Source organism: Atractosteus spatula, chromosome 26 (genome assembly GCF_055471065.1).
Source record: "Atractosteus spatula isolate fAtrSpa1 chromosome 26, fAtrSpa1.hap1, whole genome shotgun sequence".
NCBI lineage: Eukaryota > Metazoa > Chordata > Actinopteri > Semionotiformes > Lepisosteidae > Atractosteus > Atractosteus spatula.
In genome coordinates this window covers 2,181,266-2,201,228 of record NC_142731.1, presented here as the reverse complement: position 1 = coordinate 2,201,228, position 19,963 = coordinate 2,181,266, and the positions used below count along the sequence as shown (strand labels likewise).

The 19,963-nt window shown below is 38.8% G+C and overlaps 1 protein-coding gene across 2 annotated transcripts in view; it reads left to right on the top strand.

The window, feature by feature from the left end:
* Positions 1–19,963, top strand: part of mylk5 (myosin, light chain kinase 5) — a 37,152-nt gene that overhangs the window by 499 nt on the left and 16,690 nt on the right. The window contains exons 1-5 of one of the 2 annotated variants that reach the window (XM_088906171.1): positions 10,188–10,202; positions 13,560–13,706; positions 14,242–14,394; positions 15,676–15,843; positions 17,490–17,528. In XM_088906171.1, coding sequence (XP_088762297.1) covers positions 15,765–15,843; positions 17,490–17,528 — 118 coding nt within the window. In that variant the 5' untranslated portion in view covers positions 10,188–10,202; positions 13,560–13,706; positions 14,242–14,394; positions 15,676–15,764. Of the gene's footprint in view, positions 1–10,187; positions 10,203–13,559; positions 13,707–14,241; positions 14,395–15,675; positions 15,844–17,489; positions 17,529–19,963 lie in introns of those variants that run through there. The other variant, XM_088906170.1, reaches the window with a different exon arrangement.

Sequence of the window (19,963 nt, the reverse complement as noted above, 5' to 3'; positions counted from 1 at the left end):
GTAGGACCGTGCGCGGCGCTGGTTAGGTGAGGATGGAGCGAGCTGGCAGCCGGTCAGTGTTACGCGCGGTAGTGCTTCGGAACAGCAGCACGACTTCTGCGCTGGATTTGCAGGTCCATGGTGTCAAACTGCTGCAATTTCGTGTTTACTTTAGTTTTTGTCCACTTTTGCATGGGTAGTCTATAAAATGCAACCTCAATTTTTTTTTTAACCAGAAGGAATATTTTGCTTTAAGCATTATACATACTGTATTACTGAAATTCTGCGCACTGTCCTGGTTCTTCTTTAAATACGACGTACTGTATGGTTCAAAGTGCTGAAAAAAGTTAACTGCTTTCACTTTCATTTTTCAATCTTTAAATAGAAGTTTTCATTTAGTTTAAATAGAGTGCTTGAAATATTATTTTCTTTAACAGTTGTTCGCCGACAATTTACAGAAAACGTTAATACAGTTGTTATTCATATTGCGTATAGCATACATACAATATTGAGAGCTTTAATAAAGAATATCAATTCAATGTTTAGCTTTGAACATGTACTAGGAATTACTTTAAATGAATGAATGACACATCGAACTCCTACCGTTAGGCATTTCTTAATTTTCTAGTATACTGATATCTGAGATATTAATCAAGATTGAACTTTCTGCCTGCAATGGCTTCTTTATGTTTAGCAAGTCAAACACCTATAACCCTTAGCTCTTGTCTTTGAATGTACAGTTTTTAGAAACGAGTTCTTTCTGTGAGCTGAGGGAATTTGCGAAAGTACCAGAGTCGCTACAAAACTAGCACCAGTGTTCTCTAAACATAGATGAGCCTATGAACAGAGTGTGATGCTGCCGCAAAATGTTAAAACTGAGATGATATGACTTACTAACATAAAACTAAAAAGAAAAAACTATAAAGAAAAAAGGGACTGTACCTAGGGAGTAATTAAACATAATTTATTCTCCAAACATTTCCTCATACTTAGATATTTCAGATCAAGAGGATCTTAAATAATTTGCTTTATGAATCTGAAACAAACCCTTCGTCACCAACCATTAACCTGTTCCAAGAAAATCATGTAAATTTTTGAAGGCTCTAGAAAAACATGTGCCTAGTTTTATTTCCTGTTTAAATGTTGCTTTTGCAAGTGGTTAATTATTATTGATGAAGACTGTGTTGCCAAAATTTTGAGGCATTATTTTAGTTACTGGTGTGCTGAATTCAAGCAATGCCCAGATTGGACATCTCACATTACAAAATAATGATTATTTTTTTCTCTATGTTCATACAACACACCTGCTAATCAAAATTCAAAACACACGATGGTATTTCTTGGAAGTGTGTGGACGATGTTATTATCTTCTTGGAATATGAAATTCTGTCCTGCGTCAGCATGTGCAGGCTGCAAAGAAGGCCCGAAGAAGACTCCACAGCCGAAATGTTGTGTTTCCTTTCTTCTCTTTTCCGCATGGAATAAACCTTTTACTTGTTCCAGCGCTCAGCATGGCTGTCTCGCAATGCTGGGGCCCTGGGTTCAATTCTGGGCCTGGGGTGCAGTCTGAGTGGAGTTTGTATGTTCTCCCCATGTCCGGGGGGCCAGGTGTGAGTGTGTGTGTAACTCTGTCTATGTGTGTCCTGCAGTGGACTGGCGTCCTGTCATCTTGCGCCCATTGTTTTCTGAGATAGGGTCTGGCTCCCCCACCCTGAACTGGATGAAGTGTTTAGAAAATGGATGGCTGGGTTTAAGGTTCCTGTAGTATTGCAAAGTGCTGCACTGGGGGCTTTGAGGGCTGGAGTTGGCTGTGTAATGTATTCTGAGGCACAAAATGAATACTCATATTTTTCCTTTTATTCCTTTCCAATTGTTTTGTTCTTTATACATTCAATTTTATAACCCCCAATCCTCATACAAATATACAGACCTCCCTTGAAATGTCTGCCTCCTTTGAAACTGCATGTCCCCATTGCAGAATCACAGAGTTAGGATATAGGACAGAGGACTGGTGCAGATCCCACTAATCTTCCAACATTAGAATATCCAAGACTCCCAGCAAGATTTAGGGATCTGATGTTCAGCAAACTGAGAAAATCTTCAATGGATTAAAACCCATCTACACCTGACTTCTCTGGCAATTTGTAACGTAGTCCTGGGAGAAACCCAATCACAGTTTACTAAACATACAGCCTGAATTAGAACCTGTGATATCTACAGTACTGGTCTGATCTGCACTCCAGACTGAGACCTGAACCTTCTGCAAACATGATTTTATATCCTCATGTCAGTCAATGCACATACTGTACATTCATAATGAGGTAACATGCAGAAAAAAAACGTGTTGCATCTAATATCTGAAATTGATTAAACCACTTAGAAATGGAAGATTTGATCACTTTCATCCCCACAAAGATGTATGTAAGCTGCTTTTATATCATTATAATCTAGAGTAAATATCAGGTCATTCTTTAGACCTATTATTATAAAGGTAAAATATAGGAGTCTGTGAGCATTAGTGGAAAGCTGGTCTATTGACTCTTGAGATTTACATAGAAAAAAATGTTTGTCCATGTCTTAAGCACTTGGCAACTTAAAGCCATCTGTAAACTTTAAAATATCACAATGCTCAGTAGCACCTCAGCACAGAAGGATTAGGTCTATGCTGCTTTTTAAAGTGTTTTTATCATGAGGGCTTCTGAGCATGTGGCAGTTTTATTACACACATGTTTTATTGACACATTTCAGCTGCCACACTTGCCTTTTCACAGCACCCAACAAACGTGTAGGATTTCTGCTAATGTGTTGAGCTGCATTTCAAAATGGGATTCAGTTTTCAGGGAGGCACGGTGGTGCAGTGGCGTCCCGTCCAGGGTGAGTCCTAGCCTGGACTAGGCTCTGGCTCCCCCACAACACTGTATTGGATGAAGGGGTTAGAAAGTGGAGAGGTGCATTAAAATGCTACGAATATGTTGGTTTGAACAACATTTGTTGTTCAAGAAATTTGAAAATTCTAATAATATAACCTTGAGTCTCATTTACAAAATAGTGAAATGGATGCAGGAATTTTGTTTATTACTTATTACGCCCAATATATAGCCGCCATTTGATGAATACTGCATTGTGTTTCATGTGCGGAGTAACATACTTACTGTTATTAGATTATCATGCAAACGTAAACAATCTGGTGATTGTTGAGACTTATTTGGAATCTTGGCACAGATACATGCCCTCACATTTAACATGTGACAGCTTTATTGCAACAAAGTATAGACTAGGTACATTATGATTCATCAAAGTGACTGGATTGATTTCCTAAGAAAAGAAAATGCTTCAGACAAAAACAAAACAAACAAAACATTTTCCATGGACGGTACACCTGGGATTCTTGTGGAATTGTGTAAGTTGTATGTGCACTGTAGGAATATGGAAAGTGACATGATTCCTGAATCCACAGTTGGTTTATCTCCTTTATAGGTTTCTTAAAGTGAAAGTGCTCTAGTTTCTCTAGAATCTTGGCACGGTCATTATGTTCTTTTGCCAGACTTTGATCTAACCAATACTTTACTCGGCAATCGTGCTGAAATACGTATTTGAACCTTGACTACAGATTAAAAATTAGTCCAGGATTCCCTGATCTCAATGCTTTAGAAACACATTTCAGCAGAGTTTCAAAATTGCTTCACACCTGAGGAGAAGAGGTAAATTCATTCCAGCTGTATTTGGACATGTTTATCTAATTTTCTCAGAAAAAACTATATAATTCTAAACTATAATTATTATGACCCTATGGAACCAGAGTGGCTAAAACCGTCTAATTTCAATTGAAGAGAATGGAGGATGTCCTTCTGCTGTGTTTCAGAATAGAAAATGAATTGTTGGATGCTTTTACTGAGCTTTTAAAGAGAAAATGTTTTTTTCCCTGCTTAGAGCACATTTTATGTATCAGATTGCAGAGCACAGAAATATGAATGGACCTCTTACAACTACAACTATCTGCTGAAAGCAGAGCAATGCAAAACTCTCTGCCATGGTTAATATTGTGCATTGTTGATACTGTACATAGTCTTGCAAATAACAAGATTCTCATTTTGCCTTTGGGGAAGGAAGTAAAAGTACCCGTATTGTTGGTACACAACTAAATAAACTTTGCTTAGTGTGGAATGAATGTTGCACAGAGGATCATTTTTGCAAATCATTAATGACCTCTTGTATGCCACAACTGAGGTTTTATCAAGATCAGAGTCAAATTAAGCACCAATATGTTTCAGGACTAAAATTGTTTATTGAATTGTTTAATGTTTGGAACTATCACGGTAAATATCCATGGTGTTCAGGTGAACGAAACTCCAGCATTTCTGGTTCTGTCACGTTATTTAAGCAGCTTTATTATGGTTAAGGGCCTACCCATTACACACTATAACACTATAACACTATTCCACTCTTTGGAGACTGTGTTACACTAATGACTTTTTACCAAATGTTTGAAAACAACAGAGCTGTGTAATCATCAGTGGTGTCTGTTGGGAATTTTTCCCCTATGAGGCAAAGGTGAAACTCCAGCAACGTAGCTCTTACTGGTGACGGCAGAATTTGTGATAAGGGAGAGGAAAAAAAAAACAGATTTATTAACTACTTCATTTCTGTAGAATAAACCCACCTTCTCTTTGCTTCACAGGCAAGTGTATTGCATTGTGGGGCTTTGGAGTTTAGCACAAGTAAGCTCAAAGATGTGCTGAAAGGCAGAAATCTACAACTCCTTCTCTTGAAGGAGTCCAGAATGGCTTAATTGCTAAGGTGTTTCATACAAACTCCATGCATATAGCAACACGGGTCCAGAACTGAACCCAGGACCCCAGCACTGCAAGGCAGCAGTGCTGACCACTGCTCCAGTGATGCTGACGTTTCATATTTTGTGTTACATAGCTGGACTATCTTAAATTGGTACTCTCGTAATCTAATCCTTTAATCAGTGCAAGCAAAAAATGTTTCATTTTTCAAGTAGAGTTGTGTTTACACAGTGCAGTGAATGGGTGTTGATCTGTAAGAGGAAAAAAGGCCACATGGAAAAAAGGTGAAGACACTGAAGAGATGTCAAGAGTGTAGCTCAAGAGCAGCTTTACTCTTGGGTTATTACTCATTCTCTATTTGTGTCACATCTGGTTTATTTTCCTTAGGTAGGAGCCTTGATCTGTGGTTTGGTTTCACGCGAACCATTATTTTTGTATGTGTGTTCATTGCTGATTTCAGTTTTCTGTGGCATGGCTATCAGCAGGAGAGACCATGCATTACTGTTATACTGCATCTTTGGTTTTCGTACTGTATTTCTTTTAACATTTCCCTCTGGAGACTCTTCCTTGTACCTCTGCTTTGAGAAAATGAGTGGCATCCTGGGAGCATCAAGATTTCAGTGACATAAAAGGTAATACCTATTCAATGTGTCACGCCCAGTTCACCTTGAGGGCGCTCCGCTTCTCTCCTGTTCCTAGTTCCCTGTGATTATTCATGTCTTTCTGGTGTGTCCTGTTTTGTAGCCTATTTACTTCCTGCTTCTGCTCTGCTCCTTCGCTCAGCATTGAGATTCGGACGTCCTGAAACCCGCCTAGCACCAGGTCGCCCCATGTCTGCTACCTTAGGGCATAGGTTTCTATACGGCATTTCCTGAACAGCTGAGCCCGGGCTAACCCCCGTCTCGCCGCTACGCATAGGGTCTTTTTTCGCTCTTGTGCCATTTCACGGTTCGTCCTCTCCCTCATCCGTGACACAATGCACATGATATATTAACTCACAGGTGTATCATCAGAAGAAGGAAACGCAGGTCCCTCACTAGAGTGTGCCAGTCAAAATTGCATCATATAAAATTGCACAGTAAATGAAGAAACAGCTGAAATAATTACTCCATGAGGTGCTTTTTTTATCCGTCCTTACAGGCCGGATCAGTTACATCTGCATCGTTTGATTGGCCCGGTAGAGGAAAACGCATTGTTATACTAAGAAAAGTGAAATAAGATCCTGAGAAATTTAGTTTAAACAGTATGAGTATGAGTATTATGTATGAGTATTGATACTGTATGAAATATACAGAGTTCTCTTCTTCACTAGAGAAGCTGATTAAAACGTGAAGCGGGTCAAATTGCTGCACAATGGAAATCTTTCATGTTTTGTGAACTAAGTTTCATTTCATGCTGAATAAAAGAGACTCATGATTTAAATTGGTTTCATAGGTTTGAAATTCTTTTGGTGTGCTAAATGTGACAGGGTTAATTTTCAAGGTTGTTTCCCTCAGAAACACATAATTGTTCCCCGCTTTCTGAATGAATACATATTTAAATTTGTTCAGGTGGGCAGCGGCGTCAGCATGCGTGGGCTGCAAAGGAACAAGTAAAAGTTTATTCCATGCTGAAAAGAGAAGAGAGAAAACGCGACGTTTCGGCTGTGGAGCCTTCTTCGGGTGTAAGAAAGATAGGGCAGTCAGCAAAGATAATATAGCATGGGAAAACACAAGCCAGGAGAGAAACTCAAAGTGCAGATGGATCATTTAGAATGGAAAGTGCTACAGTATATGAATGCAAAGAATCATCTACCAGGTTTCATTTACCCTAAAAAAATCTAGTGAACACAATATAATCTCTCAGCATTGAAATGAGAAGCCTCGGTGAAAATTCTGTTTTCGTTAGATCCTTGTTTGGACAGTACGTTTTCAGTTTATACAGTTTCGGAGAACAGCATGGGGCAAAATTGACTCGAGTGAAAGAAGCTGGCCTGTGTGAGCATTTTCTCTTGTTTATAAGCAGTACAGCCGTGGGGTTCATGTTGCCTGGAATGTAGTTTCAGCAAGTGGCAGCATGTTTAATCATTAGCAGGCGAAGACAGACAAAGGTTGGCATTTGACTATTTAAGGTCTTCTCATACCATATGAGTTCCATTTAAGTTTGCATCAATTAGTAATAAACATTCATTCCCAGGAAAGACTGAAAAAAACCAAGTAGTATGTTTTGGCTTGGCCATGTATGGTACATTGCTTTCTTTAAGCTGAGTACTTAAAGTCAAATATTTACTGTGCATTGTCATTTCACACTCCCCTGCACAATTATTCTGTTTTGAAGGTCTTGATTGTGGTTATTAACTGAACTGGTTAGTAAGACTGTAATGGCTGACCGAATTATGGACCACCTTTGCTCCTTAAATTTGGCACTTCTGATTATATGCTATGTGAACCTCCATTGATAATTCATGGCAGAATTCAATTTCAAGAGCCTAGAAACAAAGTCATGAGGCTAAAGGCAAACTCCCAGTCCATTCGGCTGGACTAGGTTTCTGTTAACATACAGTACAAGATTACATTGATTAAAGCAGCCCGTCCTTCCCATGATTCATCGCTTCACTTCCCTCATTGCTAGCAGGCCTGCGGTTGATTGTCCCTGTGGCCAGGTTGTTATGACCTCAGTTGGAATGGCATGATACAAGGAGAATTTCTGTTTCTTTGGAGACCTGTAAATAGCTCACTGGAATACATTTAGGTCTGGGATGCTATCTGCATCTTCTGTAATTTGGCAATAAAACAGAATTTGTTTTGCAATGCAGGACAGAGTGTTTCTCCACATTCTGCTGACAAGGCGTTGAGGTTCAGCCTCTTGAAACAGAAGCATGAGTTATAATCTTGTTTATATTAAAGCCAAGAACCAGAGTTCTAGGGAATACAGATACTGCCGTTTCTAACAAGTTGTGAAGAGGTACTGGGATTAGCAGGTTTCTTCGCTGGTGAGTGAAATCAGAGGGGCTATCACATGAAGAAATTGCGCTAAGTTATCCAATAGTCATTTTACCAGCTGTTATCATTTCGGCATGTGCAGCTAATGTGGAGTGATGAGTAAAGTGTGTCAGAGAGAAAGAGGGCTGTGCAGGTTTTCCGTAAATCCTTTGATTAGCTACTTTTCTTGTTGCTGGTCACTGCTGCCAGAGCCCATCCAGGAAGCACAGGGAATGTGATAGGACAGGGGGCACAGGAGTGCACTTGCCGTGGATGTCATAGACGGTAATCTATGACATGGCCATGGAGGACGGGACAGTCCGGTTTAACTAGCATGTCGCTGGGAGGAGGGGTGCTAACGTGGTGAGAAAATGCAAATTCCACACAGAACTAACCACCACCCCACTGCACCATAGTGCAGATTTCATATAGAGACCAGGAGTGCTCCACGTTAAAGTGTCAAACTATCTACCAGTGGAGCAGCTAACCATGAACTTGTCCGGTGAAGGATTCAATAACCCTATTTTCAGCTGTGCTCAGAGTTCAGACATGCAGTTCAACTCCAGCATCTTTGTGAAAATCCAGTGTGAACAGATTATAATCTTAAAGCATACTGTAGTGTCGGGTTCCTACAAAGCTTCCTTCCTCTATTCTTTTACCTCATCAGTCCCTGCCTGCATCTCACATACAGTACGCAGAGATCTGGGTTTCTTGAGCTGCCTTGTGTTCCGTCTTGTTAGAACATGCGATGTCTTCTGAAATTAAGATGCTGTAATTGAACAAATATTTTAAATATAGGCAAGTTTCAATTGTCCTGTTTTACTGATGACCCTGCATTAAATTGAAAAGGTACCCACAATGAAAATGAAATCGTTTTCATCAAGATGGAGTGTATTTTTTAAAAATATGCAACATAGTGTAATGTTAGTTTTAATAATATTTTATAGAGGTTTATAGAGAGTTAAATCCAGCAAATGCATCAGGAAGCAATGTACATCTACTTAAAACTTGATCAAAAATATTTAACCTTTGCCCTCCTGGAACTTATTAGGCATGGAGGACGGTTCTCTTTGGTCTGTCTGAATAAAGGTTTGGTGTTTAGAAGTAAGCAGTGTTAAAATGTAAGCTTTATTTTAGCTTCAAGAACAAATTAAAAAACAAATTCCAGCCCAGTTATCAATATTCTTCCAAACACTGTCAAGGGGGCTGTGCTCCAGAAATTAACTTTGTGTTTTTCATCTGAAGTCCAGTTAATGACTATACTGGGTTCACAATCTTAGGTTTCACTGTGCTGGAATGAGTGCAGGCCACCAACATCTTTTATCATCATTAGCAGACTTCAGCTCATTAAGGAGAGTAAAAGGCTGTTGTTGGGGTTAATGATCTGGGTGCTTACAGCCTAATAAGTAGTTTCTCTTCTGCTCCCCTTTCCCAGATCAAAGATAGCTAATTAATGAACTATAAAAGCTGTTTGTGTTGTGTGAACTGACCATATATGGCTGAAAAAGTCTGTTCACTTGTTCCTGGAAAGTTTCAGGGAGGTTTTTCAAACTGTCTCTATTTTTTCACAATACCCATCCTTGGAACACATTGTAGCTTTGTAATTGTCATTGGCTGCTTGCGGTTTCCCTTGCAGTCAATGCAGTTTTTATTAATGTTCTCCTGTTTGATAAAGTCAGATTTAGCATATGTAGTATAATGAGTGAGATTAATGAGACTGATTCTGTGAGCTGCTGTGGTTGCTGTAAACGTTACAGAGGGAAAATGTAGTGGGTTCTCTGCTACAGAAACATAACTCGAAAAGCCTCTCAAGAACGTCTCAAAGGCCACTTGGTGTGGCTGGAATGGTGCTCTCTTTGGATCTTTTGTATGAGGTCTCAGAGATGTGAAGTGCTGTTCAAATGTAGGGTCTGACTGTATGCAGTAAACTTCTGTGTCATACTGCTGCAAAAATTTAGATAAACTCATTAGAGAAACACACATCTCAGAGCTAAATATGGAGACTCTAAAATTTACTCTAAAAAGGTAAAAAATCAGGCTTTATTGCCTGTTTTGCTTATGCTGGTTATTAAGCATTAATCATCTCAATTGTATTTGTATTATTGCAGTGCTTGTCTTTGTCTTGCTTCATATCTATGTATATATTTGTCTGAACGGAAAAAAGTGTTGCTTCTGGAAAACATGTTTTGCATGGATGAAGAGGAAGAGAAATCCAGAGAGGCATTCGTCAGCGTCACACAGGATTAGGCTCTCACCCTTCAGTGATGGGCTTCAGAGCACAGTCCAGTGTTGACTGCTTCCTCAGAAGATTTTCTCTTTGTTTGCTTCCAGATGTGTTCCTGGAAGAAGAATTTTCTCTGGAAAATTTAGTGTGCAGGAAAAATAATGATCAACAAAACAGAAGCAGGGCACATATAAAAGTGCATACTTGGCTATGGGAAACAGTCTCAAGGAAGATGGGAAATTTAGCATGGTAATTTTCTCTCACGCAGTGATGTTTTGATTACTCTTATTACTGCTGAAATTCAGGAAGGGATTTGTAGACATGTCTGTAGATGGTCATAATAAGCCCCACAGTAAGGAGTGTGTCCCAAGGAATTTGTTCTTTTCTAGTTGTATATCCTTAGTGCCACAAAATCCTTTGGGAACTTTTTGCTATTCATGAGGGAAATTGGAAATGTCCCTAGACATAAATTCCATTATCCAGCTTCTTTCTCAATTGCTTAAACTTTGTCTTTGATGAGACTCACTTGTTTTCCTCTCCTCTGTGGGCAGTTTACTGTCCACCAATGGCATGCCCAGAATCCTGAACTCAACAATAAAATATAGCAAGAGCGAAAAAAACAACATTTATTTAATGTAGTATATGCCAGGCATATTTTGGCTGAAGGATTCAGTAATATCTTTAGTAAATTACTGCAGGAAATATTTGAACATTTCACTGCTTTTTATTCAGTGTTTCGGTTACTGTTTGAGAGCCTGGTTCTATTTGGCATAACAGTTTCTCACTTTTGACATTATTATTATTATTTCTGCACAGAAAAGGACCCTAATAAAATTGCTTACTTTTAACTGTTTAATTATCCAGAACAATGAGGGCTTAACAATTTAAAAATATACCACTCATCTTTTAAACTTAAGAATATGGTTCATTGCATTAAATGCTTGCAAATTAAATATTTACAGAGGGAAAAGAAAATCCCTTTCTGATGCATGCACTCTGGTTGGAATTTGAGTCAGTATCAAACCAATAGCAGGAAAATCCTCCCCGAAGAACAAAGCAGACCAAGGATCAAATCTGCAGGTGGTAACATTCCACCTGTTTATCAACTATTCTATATGTACTGTAGGCAAGGTGTAGTCACTCTAACCATTACGTAACACCTTTACTCCTTTGTACTGGTTTATTTTGAGTATTCAGTGGCCTAGTTCCCTGGTGCTGGACTGTAGCAATGAGAGATTTCAGTTGAAATCTGGACTTGCTAGTTGTCCTTCCTGAGACACGTATGCTATACAGTGAGTAGAAACATGGTGGAGTTGTTAGGGCTCTAGACTATAAACAGGAATCTTATGGATGTGAAACCTACAGTATGTAAGAGTCTGCTGTTACCCTTGAGCATTTACTGGAGCAGTATGTACGTCATGTGGCAAACATTATGGAAGGAAATTTCACATGATAAGAGCACAGACATTAAAGTTGTCACTGTGCAGCAGACCCTGAGGAACATTCTTGAAAGGTATACCATTTGCAGTGAAGGAGATCGAGGAGGAAAAGCACCACTCTTCAAAAGTCAGTTGAAGCTTCTGAGCTTAAATTTTCAACATGATGAGAGAGACAATCCAGCAGAGAGCTTGAGACTGAGCTTGCTTTAAGGCCAATTTTTAATGATTGGTTAAATGAGATGCATATTGGTGTTTGGAAGCGTTTTGCCGAGAAGATATGAAACAATTTCATATCTTTGCACAGCACATGTCCATATACACAAATACTCACCCTTGTACTGCTTTACACACAGACACAGAACATTTCAGCAAGACCATGCAGCAGCTCTCACAGCTCAGATATTTCTGGGTTATTTAATCAAACATTGCCTCTGTACGTCTTGGGAGCTCAATTCATACCATTCCATTAAAACATTGCTTCTGAAAACAAGCGCAACCAATTATGAACAGCAATTTGAGTTGACAGGAAGTGGTAACTTTGACTGCTTTCTCAGAAAGACCTTGTTTTTCTTCTGGAGAGGCTGAGTAGTCACTATCAAAGTCAAAGAGTATTTATTGTAAGGAGGGAATGGTCTATCACCAAGTCGAAGACACAAGTGGAAATTAAACGTAGGTTTATTAAGGACAGAAAACTGCTATTTGTTTATAAAAAATCATAGTTCTATGATTAATAACTGTACAACTACTGTACCTTGTTAGCAAACTGACAGCCTAGGTTTGATGTAATTCTTCAATTAAGATGCTACTAGCATTGAATAATTGGCCAACTGGGTTATCTAGGTTTCACTGTTTGCCTAGTTTTTTTTTTATTCAACAGGAATTAGCTGGTTGCTCCATACACAGAAAGATTCTTCTTGTTGTGTTGAGCTGGTGTGACAGGTGATGAGTAGGTGGATGTGACAGATAATTTAACTTCTTGGTTTTTATGTAGAATTTAACATTTTGAAGATAATTGGCTTGACTAAGCACGCTGGCTCTTGATAATGTTTCTGCTTTGCCCTAATTCCTTTTAAGAGCTCATTTTTGAAGCCCAAAAATTACCTTAAGAAAACATCCATTTCCCAACTTTTCACTTTTTTCCAGCTGCCAGTTTGCAGTTTGGTAGAGGAAGGGAGTTTATTTTCTTATCAAGTCTTTCAATTCATTAAGCTTTTGTAATCTTAATTGTCTGGTTTGTTTCAGTCCTAAAACTACAGCTGGCTCCCTATTTACAATTATCAGGAGAGCCTTTGTTGTGCGTTGTTTCATAAGTATAAGAGATTACTAATTAATGTTAACATGTTATGAATGTTTTCCATTTGGAGAAGTCTTGGCTTGTCAGAGTAGGGCTATAATATTTCAGCAGTTGATGAGTTGGATGTATGTGCCCAACTTTCAGTACTCCATTGTACAGTTTTTACAATACAGTGATTTGAAGTACTTTGTTTTTTGCATATGTAGGGCATAAAGCATGCACCATTTAGAATAATGGTGAGACCATGAAAATCCAGAAAGATATCATGATAAATCTTTGTGGGGAAAGCCAAGAGATACACTCTGAGAGGTTTTAGACACTTTGATTATTTCTTTTTACTTATCCGTTACATAGAGCTATAGTGTTAACAGGTCACCAATTAAAACTGCAGACAGTTTTGGTTCTGAAGGAAATGAAGAACTGGAGGTACTTAAAAAAAGCAAAAACCATCTGTTAGGAATTAAGTATTAAATAAGAGCTAGAAAACACGGGAGGTTGCAAAGGCCATCATTTTGAAACATTGATCTTCTTGCATTGAGCACTCTCAGAAGCAGTCCTTGTTGCCTCTGTCTCTGTAAACATTCACACTTCATGTTTATCACAACTTCATGTTAAGCACAAAAGTACCTTGATGATTGTGAGAAACGATGGTTCCCAGTTTTGTGATAATTGTACCCATGATGAAAAACCACAACATTCTATTTGGATCACCTAGGTTATCATTGTAAGTGATAACGAGCAAACAGTTCGATCAGAAGTTTCAGTTAGCCAAAATGATCAAGAGCTTATTTAGATAGTCACATGGGGTTCCCAAGAGCAGGCCTGAGAAAGCCAGCTCTAACAGACAGCTGTTTCCTCCTCTCACCTCCACAGAGGACAGAGGCTCTGATCGTACCCGCTGGGAGGCCCCTGTGTTCACTCAGCCCCTGAAAGACTGCTCTGTGGATGAGGGCTGTGACATCAGGCTCAGAGGTGTTATCACAGGAAGTCAGCCCCTGCGTATATCCTGGCTGCACAATGGTGAGTATGCGTTTTACTGTGATGATGGCTCTGATTTGCAGTGTGGGACATCATGCACCATTCATTCAGAAATTGACCTGCACTCGCCACATGAAAATGAAAGAAATGGCCGAAAAGTGAGGAAGGGCTTAAAGGGTCTTTGGGTTTCCATTCCAGTGCAGCTCCTAATGAGATAACCCAGCTCGTTACTGGCTACACTGAACAGCAACAGCTTCTCCAGGCTGCTTTAAAGAGATCTTGAAAAGGTCTGCAGACATATTGGCTCTCCAGGACCAGCACCGGACACCCCTGTACACACTACTACAAGATTTATACTGGATGAGGATTCTGTGTGTGAGCTCTTCCAAATAGTCATTTGTTGTTCAGATGTTTAGAAGAAAAAAAAGACTGAAACACTCTCAACTGCACTGTCCTCCAGCCGTCTCAGGTTGGGGTCCCAAGCTTTTTCCTGGTTCTGCATCCCCCCCTCCCATCCCCACCTGATCCCGTCCCACTTCAGAGCACTAACGCTGTTTGTGTGGCCTCCTCCTTCCAGGCAAGGCTGTGCGTTTCGGGCATGCCTCTTTCCAGGGTGGGGTGGCACAACTGGAAGTGCATGACTGTCTGCCCGAGGACGCTGGCGCCTACACCTGTGTGGCAGAGAACAAAGAGGGCAAGACCTCCAGCAGCGCAGCCGTCTGTGTCAGAGGTACTGAGCAGCAGGCATGGGGGGTCGTCTGCAACTGCAGATCCTGCAACTCCATTTGAGCTGGAGTTGCAGGCTCGTTCTTTAAAGTTGAGCTCGTTCTTTAAACGAAGCATCTACACCACTAGTGAGGAGCAATCAATGGCCAGTAGTCATATTAACAGAGAATATACAACTTATTAAATTCAACTTGTTTCAGGTACAGGGGATTCATGCTTACACATGCAACTACACACATTTTTGGAAAATGTTTGGAAAGAGCTGAAGTGTTCCAGTATACCAAGCCGAAATTCAGTTAACAATTTGCAAAACAGCCCCACAAAACTGGCGTTTTTCCTCCACGTGAACTGCAGCAGTTGCTACAAACATTCACCATCACATAATCGAGACAGTTGTCTTTCAAAATTCATGTGTTGACTGTGTCTGTGCACGTGTGTGCAGTTACTGTATCTGTACGTAGTTTTCACACTGATCATGTTGTGATCTGTCCATGGAAAAAATCTTTGAAACGTGGTCTGTCACTTGTAGATGAGGTGTGGTTGGGGTCTTCTTCTTCTCTAAAGTTTGCAGAGTCTTACATTAGTTGAAACGCCGTGACATTTAGGAACCACTGCATTAAAGAGGGTATCATATCCTGCAGTGACCACAATGGTTCTGTGTTGTTGTTTCTGCTAGGTTAGGTGCTATTCTGCTGTTTCCCTTTGAGGGGGTGTGGTCTGGCATGGTAACTAGTCCATCCAGTGAAATTTGATGAAAGCTTCCCTCTGAAACTTTTTTTGCCAAGAAACAATTGCTTACTGTATGTACACATAACCAAAATATTCTTATTCTGCTTATGAAATTTGGCTTGACAAGTGTATTTTGTTATGAGCATGCTGCCGTTGCATAAATACAAGCCTGTAGTATTTTATGCATTAGGTTTATGGTAAATCCTGGATTTTTTTACATCTGTATTTAGAACTTTATTTTACAATATATCAGTTTACAGTCAAGTATAAGTGCAGAACATTCCATTTTGTATAATGAAAGTATTAGTGGGTGCACATTATCTTGGATAAAGACATCTAACATGTGTGTCAAAACAATAAAAACAATAGCAACATTAAGCAAGACAGGATGTGGATTCCATTTTAGAAAACATTGAATTAGTTGAGAGAACATAAAATGACCTTATCGGCAAACTGACTAAAAAAAAGATAATAATCATTACTGAAATATTTCTGGTCTGTGTGATGTACAGTACCACAGAAATGGAACCTGTCGAGTCTTGTCTGCTCCGCACAGATTTCGAAACCATCTGCAGGAACCGCAGCCCAAAGAAATGCCTTCCTGTCTTGAACTGCATCCCCAAGACGGAAACAGCTGTGCCCCCCATGGCTGAAGAAAGCAATGGGATCAACAGGCATGGAAAGCCCTTCTGCACAGAGAGCTGGGGATCAAGGCAGGGGGAAGGTACATGATGTCTAATGACAGGCACTGTGTCAGCTTTGCCATGGGGACATATGGCTGCAGGAATTTCAGTAACTCTTGTCATTAATGTCATAATGCCATAATTTACCCAATTATCTTCACTGGAGAGGTGCAGAGCTGCAGGCTTTATGTGAATTCATAGACCTCAAACACTGGAAATTAAAGTCAATTAAGTCTTTAAAAGATCAGGTGGGAAGCAAACCAGAAAGGTCTGCTGGACCAATTTTCTCAACTTAATACTTTTACAGTGAAATTTTAAATCTATGCAACACACTATCTCTAGTTGTATAGAGTTGCTACGCCTAATTCCAGGACACATTTAGAATAAATAGGTTTTTGCAGGTATCTGGAGACTTAATGAAACATATAGGAATGGACATTTATACCTATGCTGAACTGATACTGTTGCTTTATTACCAAGAAAATCTAGTCATCTTTGATTAAATTAAATTTTCAAATGTGTAATAATAATACATTATATTAATCAATCAACCCCCAAGCACATTAAAGAACATTACATTAGATGATCTCAAGAGACTTTGAAAAGTACATTTTTAGGCTAGACATAGAAGTGCCCAATATGGGTGAATCTCTGATTTCTTTTGGGATGGTCTCTCAAAGTCCTGTTCACAGCAATAAAGGCCCTACTGCTCACAGCATTTAGACCAGGAATCCCCAGTCCTGATCCAGGAGGGCCAGTGTATCTGCACATTTTCCAGGTGTGTTTAAAGCTAAAAAAACCGACTGATAAAATTCATCCAATAATGCAAAAAAATTAGCTGATTAAGCTCATTAAGATTCCACTTTGAGTCCACTTTTCACACACTGGCCTTGATTCAGACAAATTCCTTGCAGGTTTTCTAGGTCTCTTTAAAGTACCAACACCTGAAAAACTGCGAAAATTGGTTGAATTCTATGCTGATTTAGGTCATTAACAACAAAAGCCTGCAGACACAAGGGTCTGCAGCCATCCGTGATCAGGATTGGACACCTGTAATTTAGCCAGAAAGGTGATAAATCTGTCCTGCCTGAACGTGTTTAGTTTAGGGTCTCAAAATTCCAGTCTTCTGTGTCTGGAATCCAAAAGGTTTTCAATATCTCCTGAAGCTATTAATACTGGGTCACCTGATAGAGGGCTGGAGTTGGGATCCTCTAGTGTAGCTGACCTGGGACTAGTTGGTAAATGTCTGAGCCTTAGAACTGGGATGTCAGTTCCTTAATTAATTAGCTAATTAGAGTCTCCATTCTTGATATTTTTCATACTAAAACAATCTTCCATTATTAAAAAAGGTCCCTGTAGCACCAACAAAACACATGATTACTCCCGGACCTCTCCTCAAATCAGGGGAAAAAAGGGACTGGAGACTGAGAAAATTCCAAATTACTTTCAAACTGCAAAATAGTGTCCTCGTATTTACAGTTTGAGTACTAGGAAATAACTGTGACTGTCTGTTACAGAAACCAAAGCCCAACCCTCATCTCTGTGTAAAGGTTGCAGCTGTGAAAATCAAACCCTTGAACAAACATGAGGCCGTCTGACTTCAGCCACTCAACAAACAACCTTAACCTTGATTCTGAAGGCCCGCCCCTTTCTGCTCTCAGCAGTCTGTTTGCTGTTGTCTTTGTAGGTCCAGTCGCTCCGAAGAGAAGAGCCTTCTCAGGAACAGGTAACTGAGACTGGGGGTTAGACAGTAATGTCATTTGGTTTACCGTTAAAGATTCTGTCTGTTGTGTCTGTTGCTTTTTATCTTTTACACCCCAGCGAGACTTTGTGTTGCCAAATTGAGAGGTCAGTCTCTTTGGCCAGGTGTGCATGGTTAAAAAGAGAACTGTTGGCTGGCTTGTTTTCATTCTTGATGTTACTGTTCCTGAATTGAATCAATTTACTTTAGCTTTGTTATTTCTGTTTTCAGCTTTGAGACTATTGTGTACTTTAAAAATGTATCTCTAAAGGCTCTAATGTCTCTGAAAACACTTGACATTGAACAAATTAAGAAATAAATAATATGAATTTTAAAGACAATGGGATCCCACAACCACAACTGTAAAGCCCCAGAATGATTCAAAAGTTCATTTCTCTGCTTTGTTTGCAATATATACAGTATACTATAGGTTTGGTTCCCATTTTAATAATTATTTCATTGCTACTAAATGTTAACGAGTACCTCAATTAGCATTTTTGTTCTAAAGGTTTCACCAGTTAAATTACCTTTACAGAAAATGACCTGTTTGTGAATGGATTTAAACTTGATAATTTCTTCTAGCTTGTACTGACAGTGATTGCATATATGTAGTTTCACTTTTGGTTTTAATGAATGAGGTTGAGTGGAATATTTGCTAGCAAAACCAATTTCACATCAATTTTCAGTTAAACCACAAGGCTGAGCATAGAAAATTGCAGATTTAGCTGCAAAGTTTACCATTTCCCTACCATGGCAATTGAATTTTCTATGACATTGTCAGTAACAAATTGGGATGTAGATTAGAAAACAATTGTATATAATATTTTCTAGCAATAAAAGGTGATGAACATGATTATCTGTTTTATAAATAGCAGGTCTGCATCTCATTTAAATTGATGGAGAAGACAGTAAAGGTTTGATTTATTCTGAAAACTGTAAGGAAGTTTTACTTTTGCTAGTGTAAATAAAAACTTAATTTGTACTGTAGCTATTATTTGTCTTTACATGCGAAAACCATAGAAATATCACCAAGTGAAACTGTAATAATAGATAGTGGCCTTGATTGCTTATTCATTTTGTCAGAATATCTACTATAGGGAGTGTTTGTACTGATTCAGTATTTTCAAGGAAAAGGAAGTAAGGAACAATTAGTAGAGACAATGTTAAAGGAACTGCAATTGTAGTATATTTTGGAAACACGTGGATAGAGTCCAAAACAATTCAGGAAAGCCAATCTTAAAGGAGCAAAATGGAACTAGAATGGGATAGAATGGATTTGTTGGTAGTAAAGTTAGAATGACAAGACAGAAAAAGAAATATTAAGAAGCTATAATGAGTTTTCATTTATACAAAAGCAGAACAACAGTAAAGGAATTGATTTGTCAGTGATTAAAAAACATGGGAAATTATGTATAACATTAATGGGACTGATGTATTAAAACATGTCATTAATGTGTTCACCAAGGGAAGCACAGACAACAAGCCTCAGGCTTAGGAATGACAAAGTTCCATATTAAATAATATTACTAAATGTAAAGCAGAAGTGAGTTTAGTAGAAGCACTTCTTATACAACTCCAGGACCTAATGGCATTATACCAATTGTACTTAAAGAAACAGGAAAGGTTGCTCATTGATCATTAACAAAACTTTCGTTTTGTTAAAAAATCTTTTGAATCGGGGGTAGTACCCACAGACTAGAAAACTGCTAATGTACTGTAGTATTCGTCAATAACTGGGGTAACAGAACCAAACAAAGCAATTATAGACCAAAAAATCATATTTCTGTTACATGCAAGGTTGATGGAAACAGTTAAACTAGAGTATCACCTAGCAATATGGTAACATCATTAATTTAAAAAGGTCTTGCTTAACTAAGTTGTAACTGGAAATGATGCAAACGGCATATAAAATTTATGAATCCAGAAGTTCTTTGATAAAGTTTGTCAGTAAAGTTTAATTCTCAAATTGCAGGAAGTGCATTCTAGATAATGCATGTAGTTTTAGGAGTTTAGTAGGAAGCAGAGGTTATAGATAAATGCTCAAGTTGTGATAATTTAATTAGTGGAGTACCTCAAGGATCTGTGTTAGGGCATCTAATCTATATACTGTATGCCTCTATGATCTAACTTACATTCTGGTATAGCTGTCAAACTAGACAATCAGATGATCCCAAACTAAGAATTAGAAACCTATAGTGTCATAGATAAATGTTAAAAATATTTAGACCACATTCAGGACTGAGCAGGTATTGCATGAAGGAAGCAAAAACATAAACTACAAATCTGAAATGCTGATTTTTTAGAGACTATGCATGAGAGAGACTTTTGAGACTTCTGTCATGTCATCTTCCAGGAGATGCAGTTAATAAGCAATAAAAAGTCTATGAAGAGCTGGGACTAAGATCCTACTATCTTTGAAG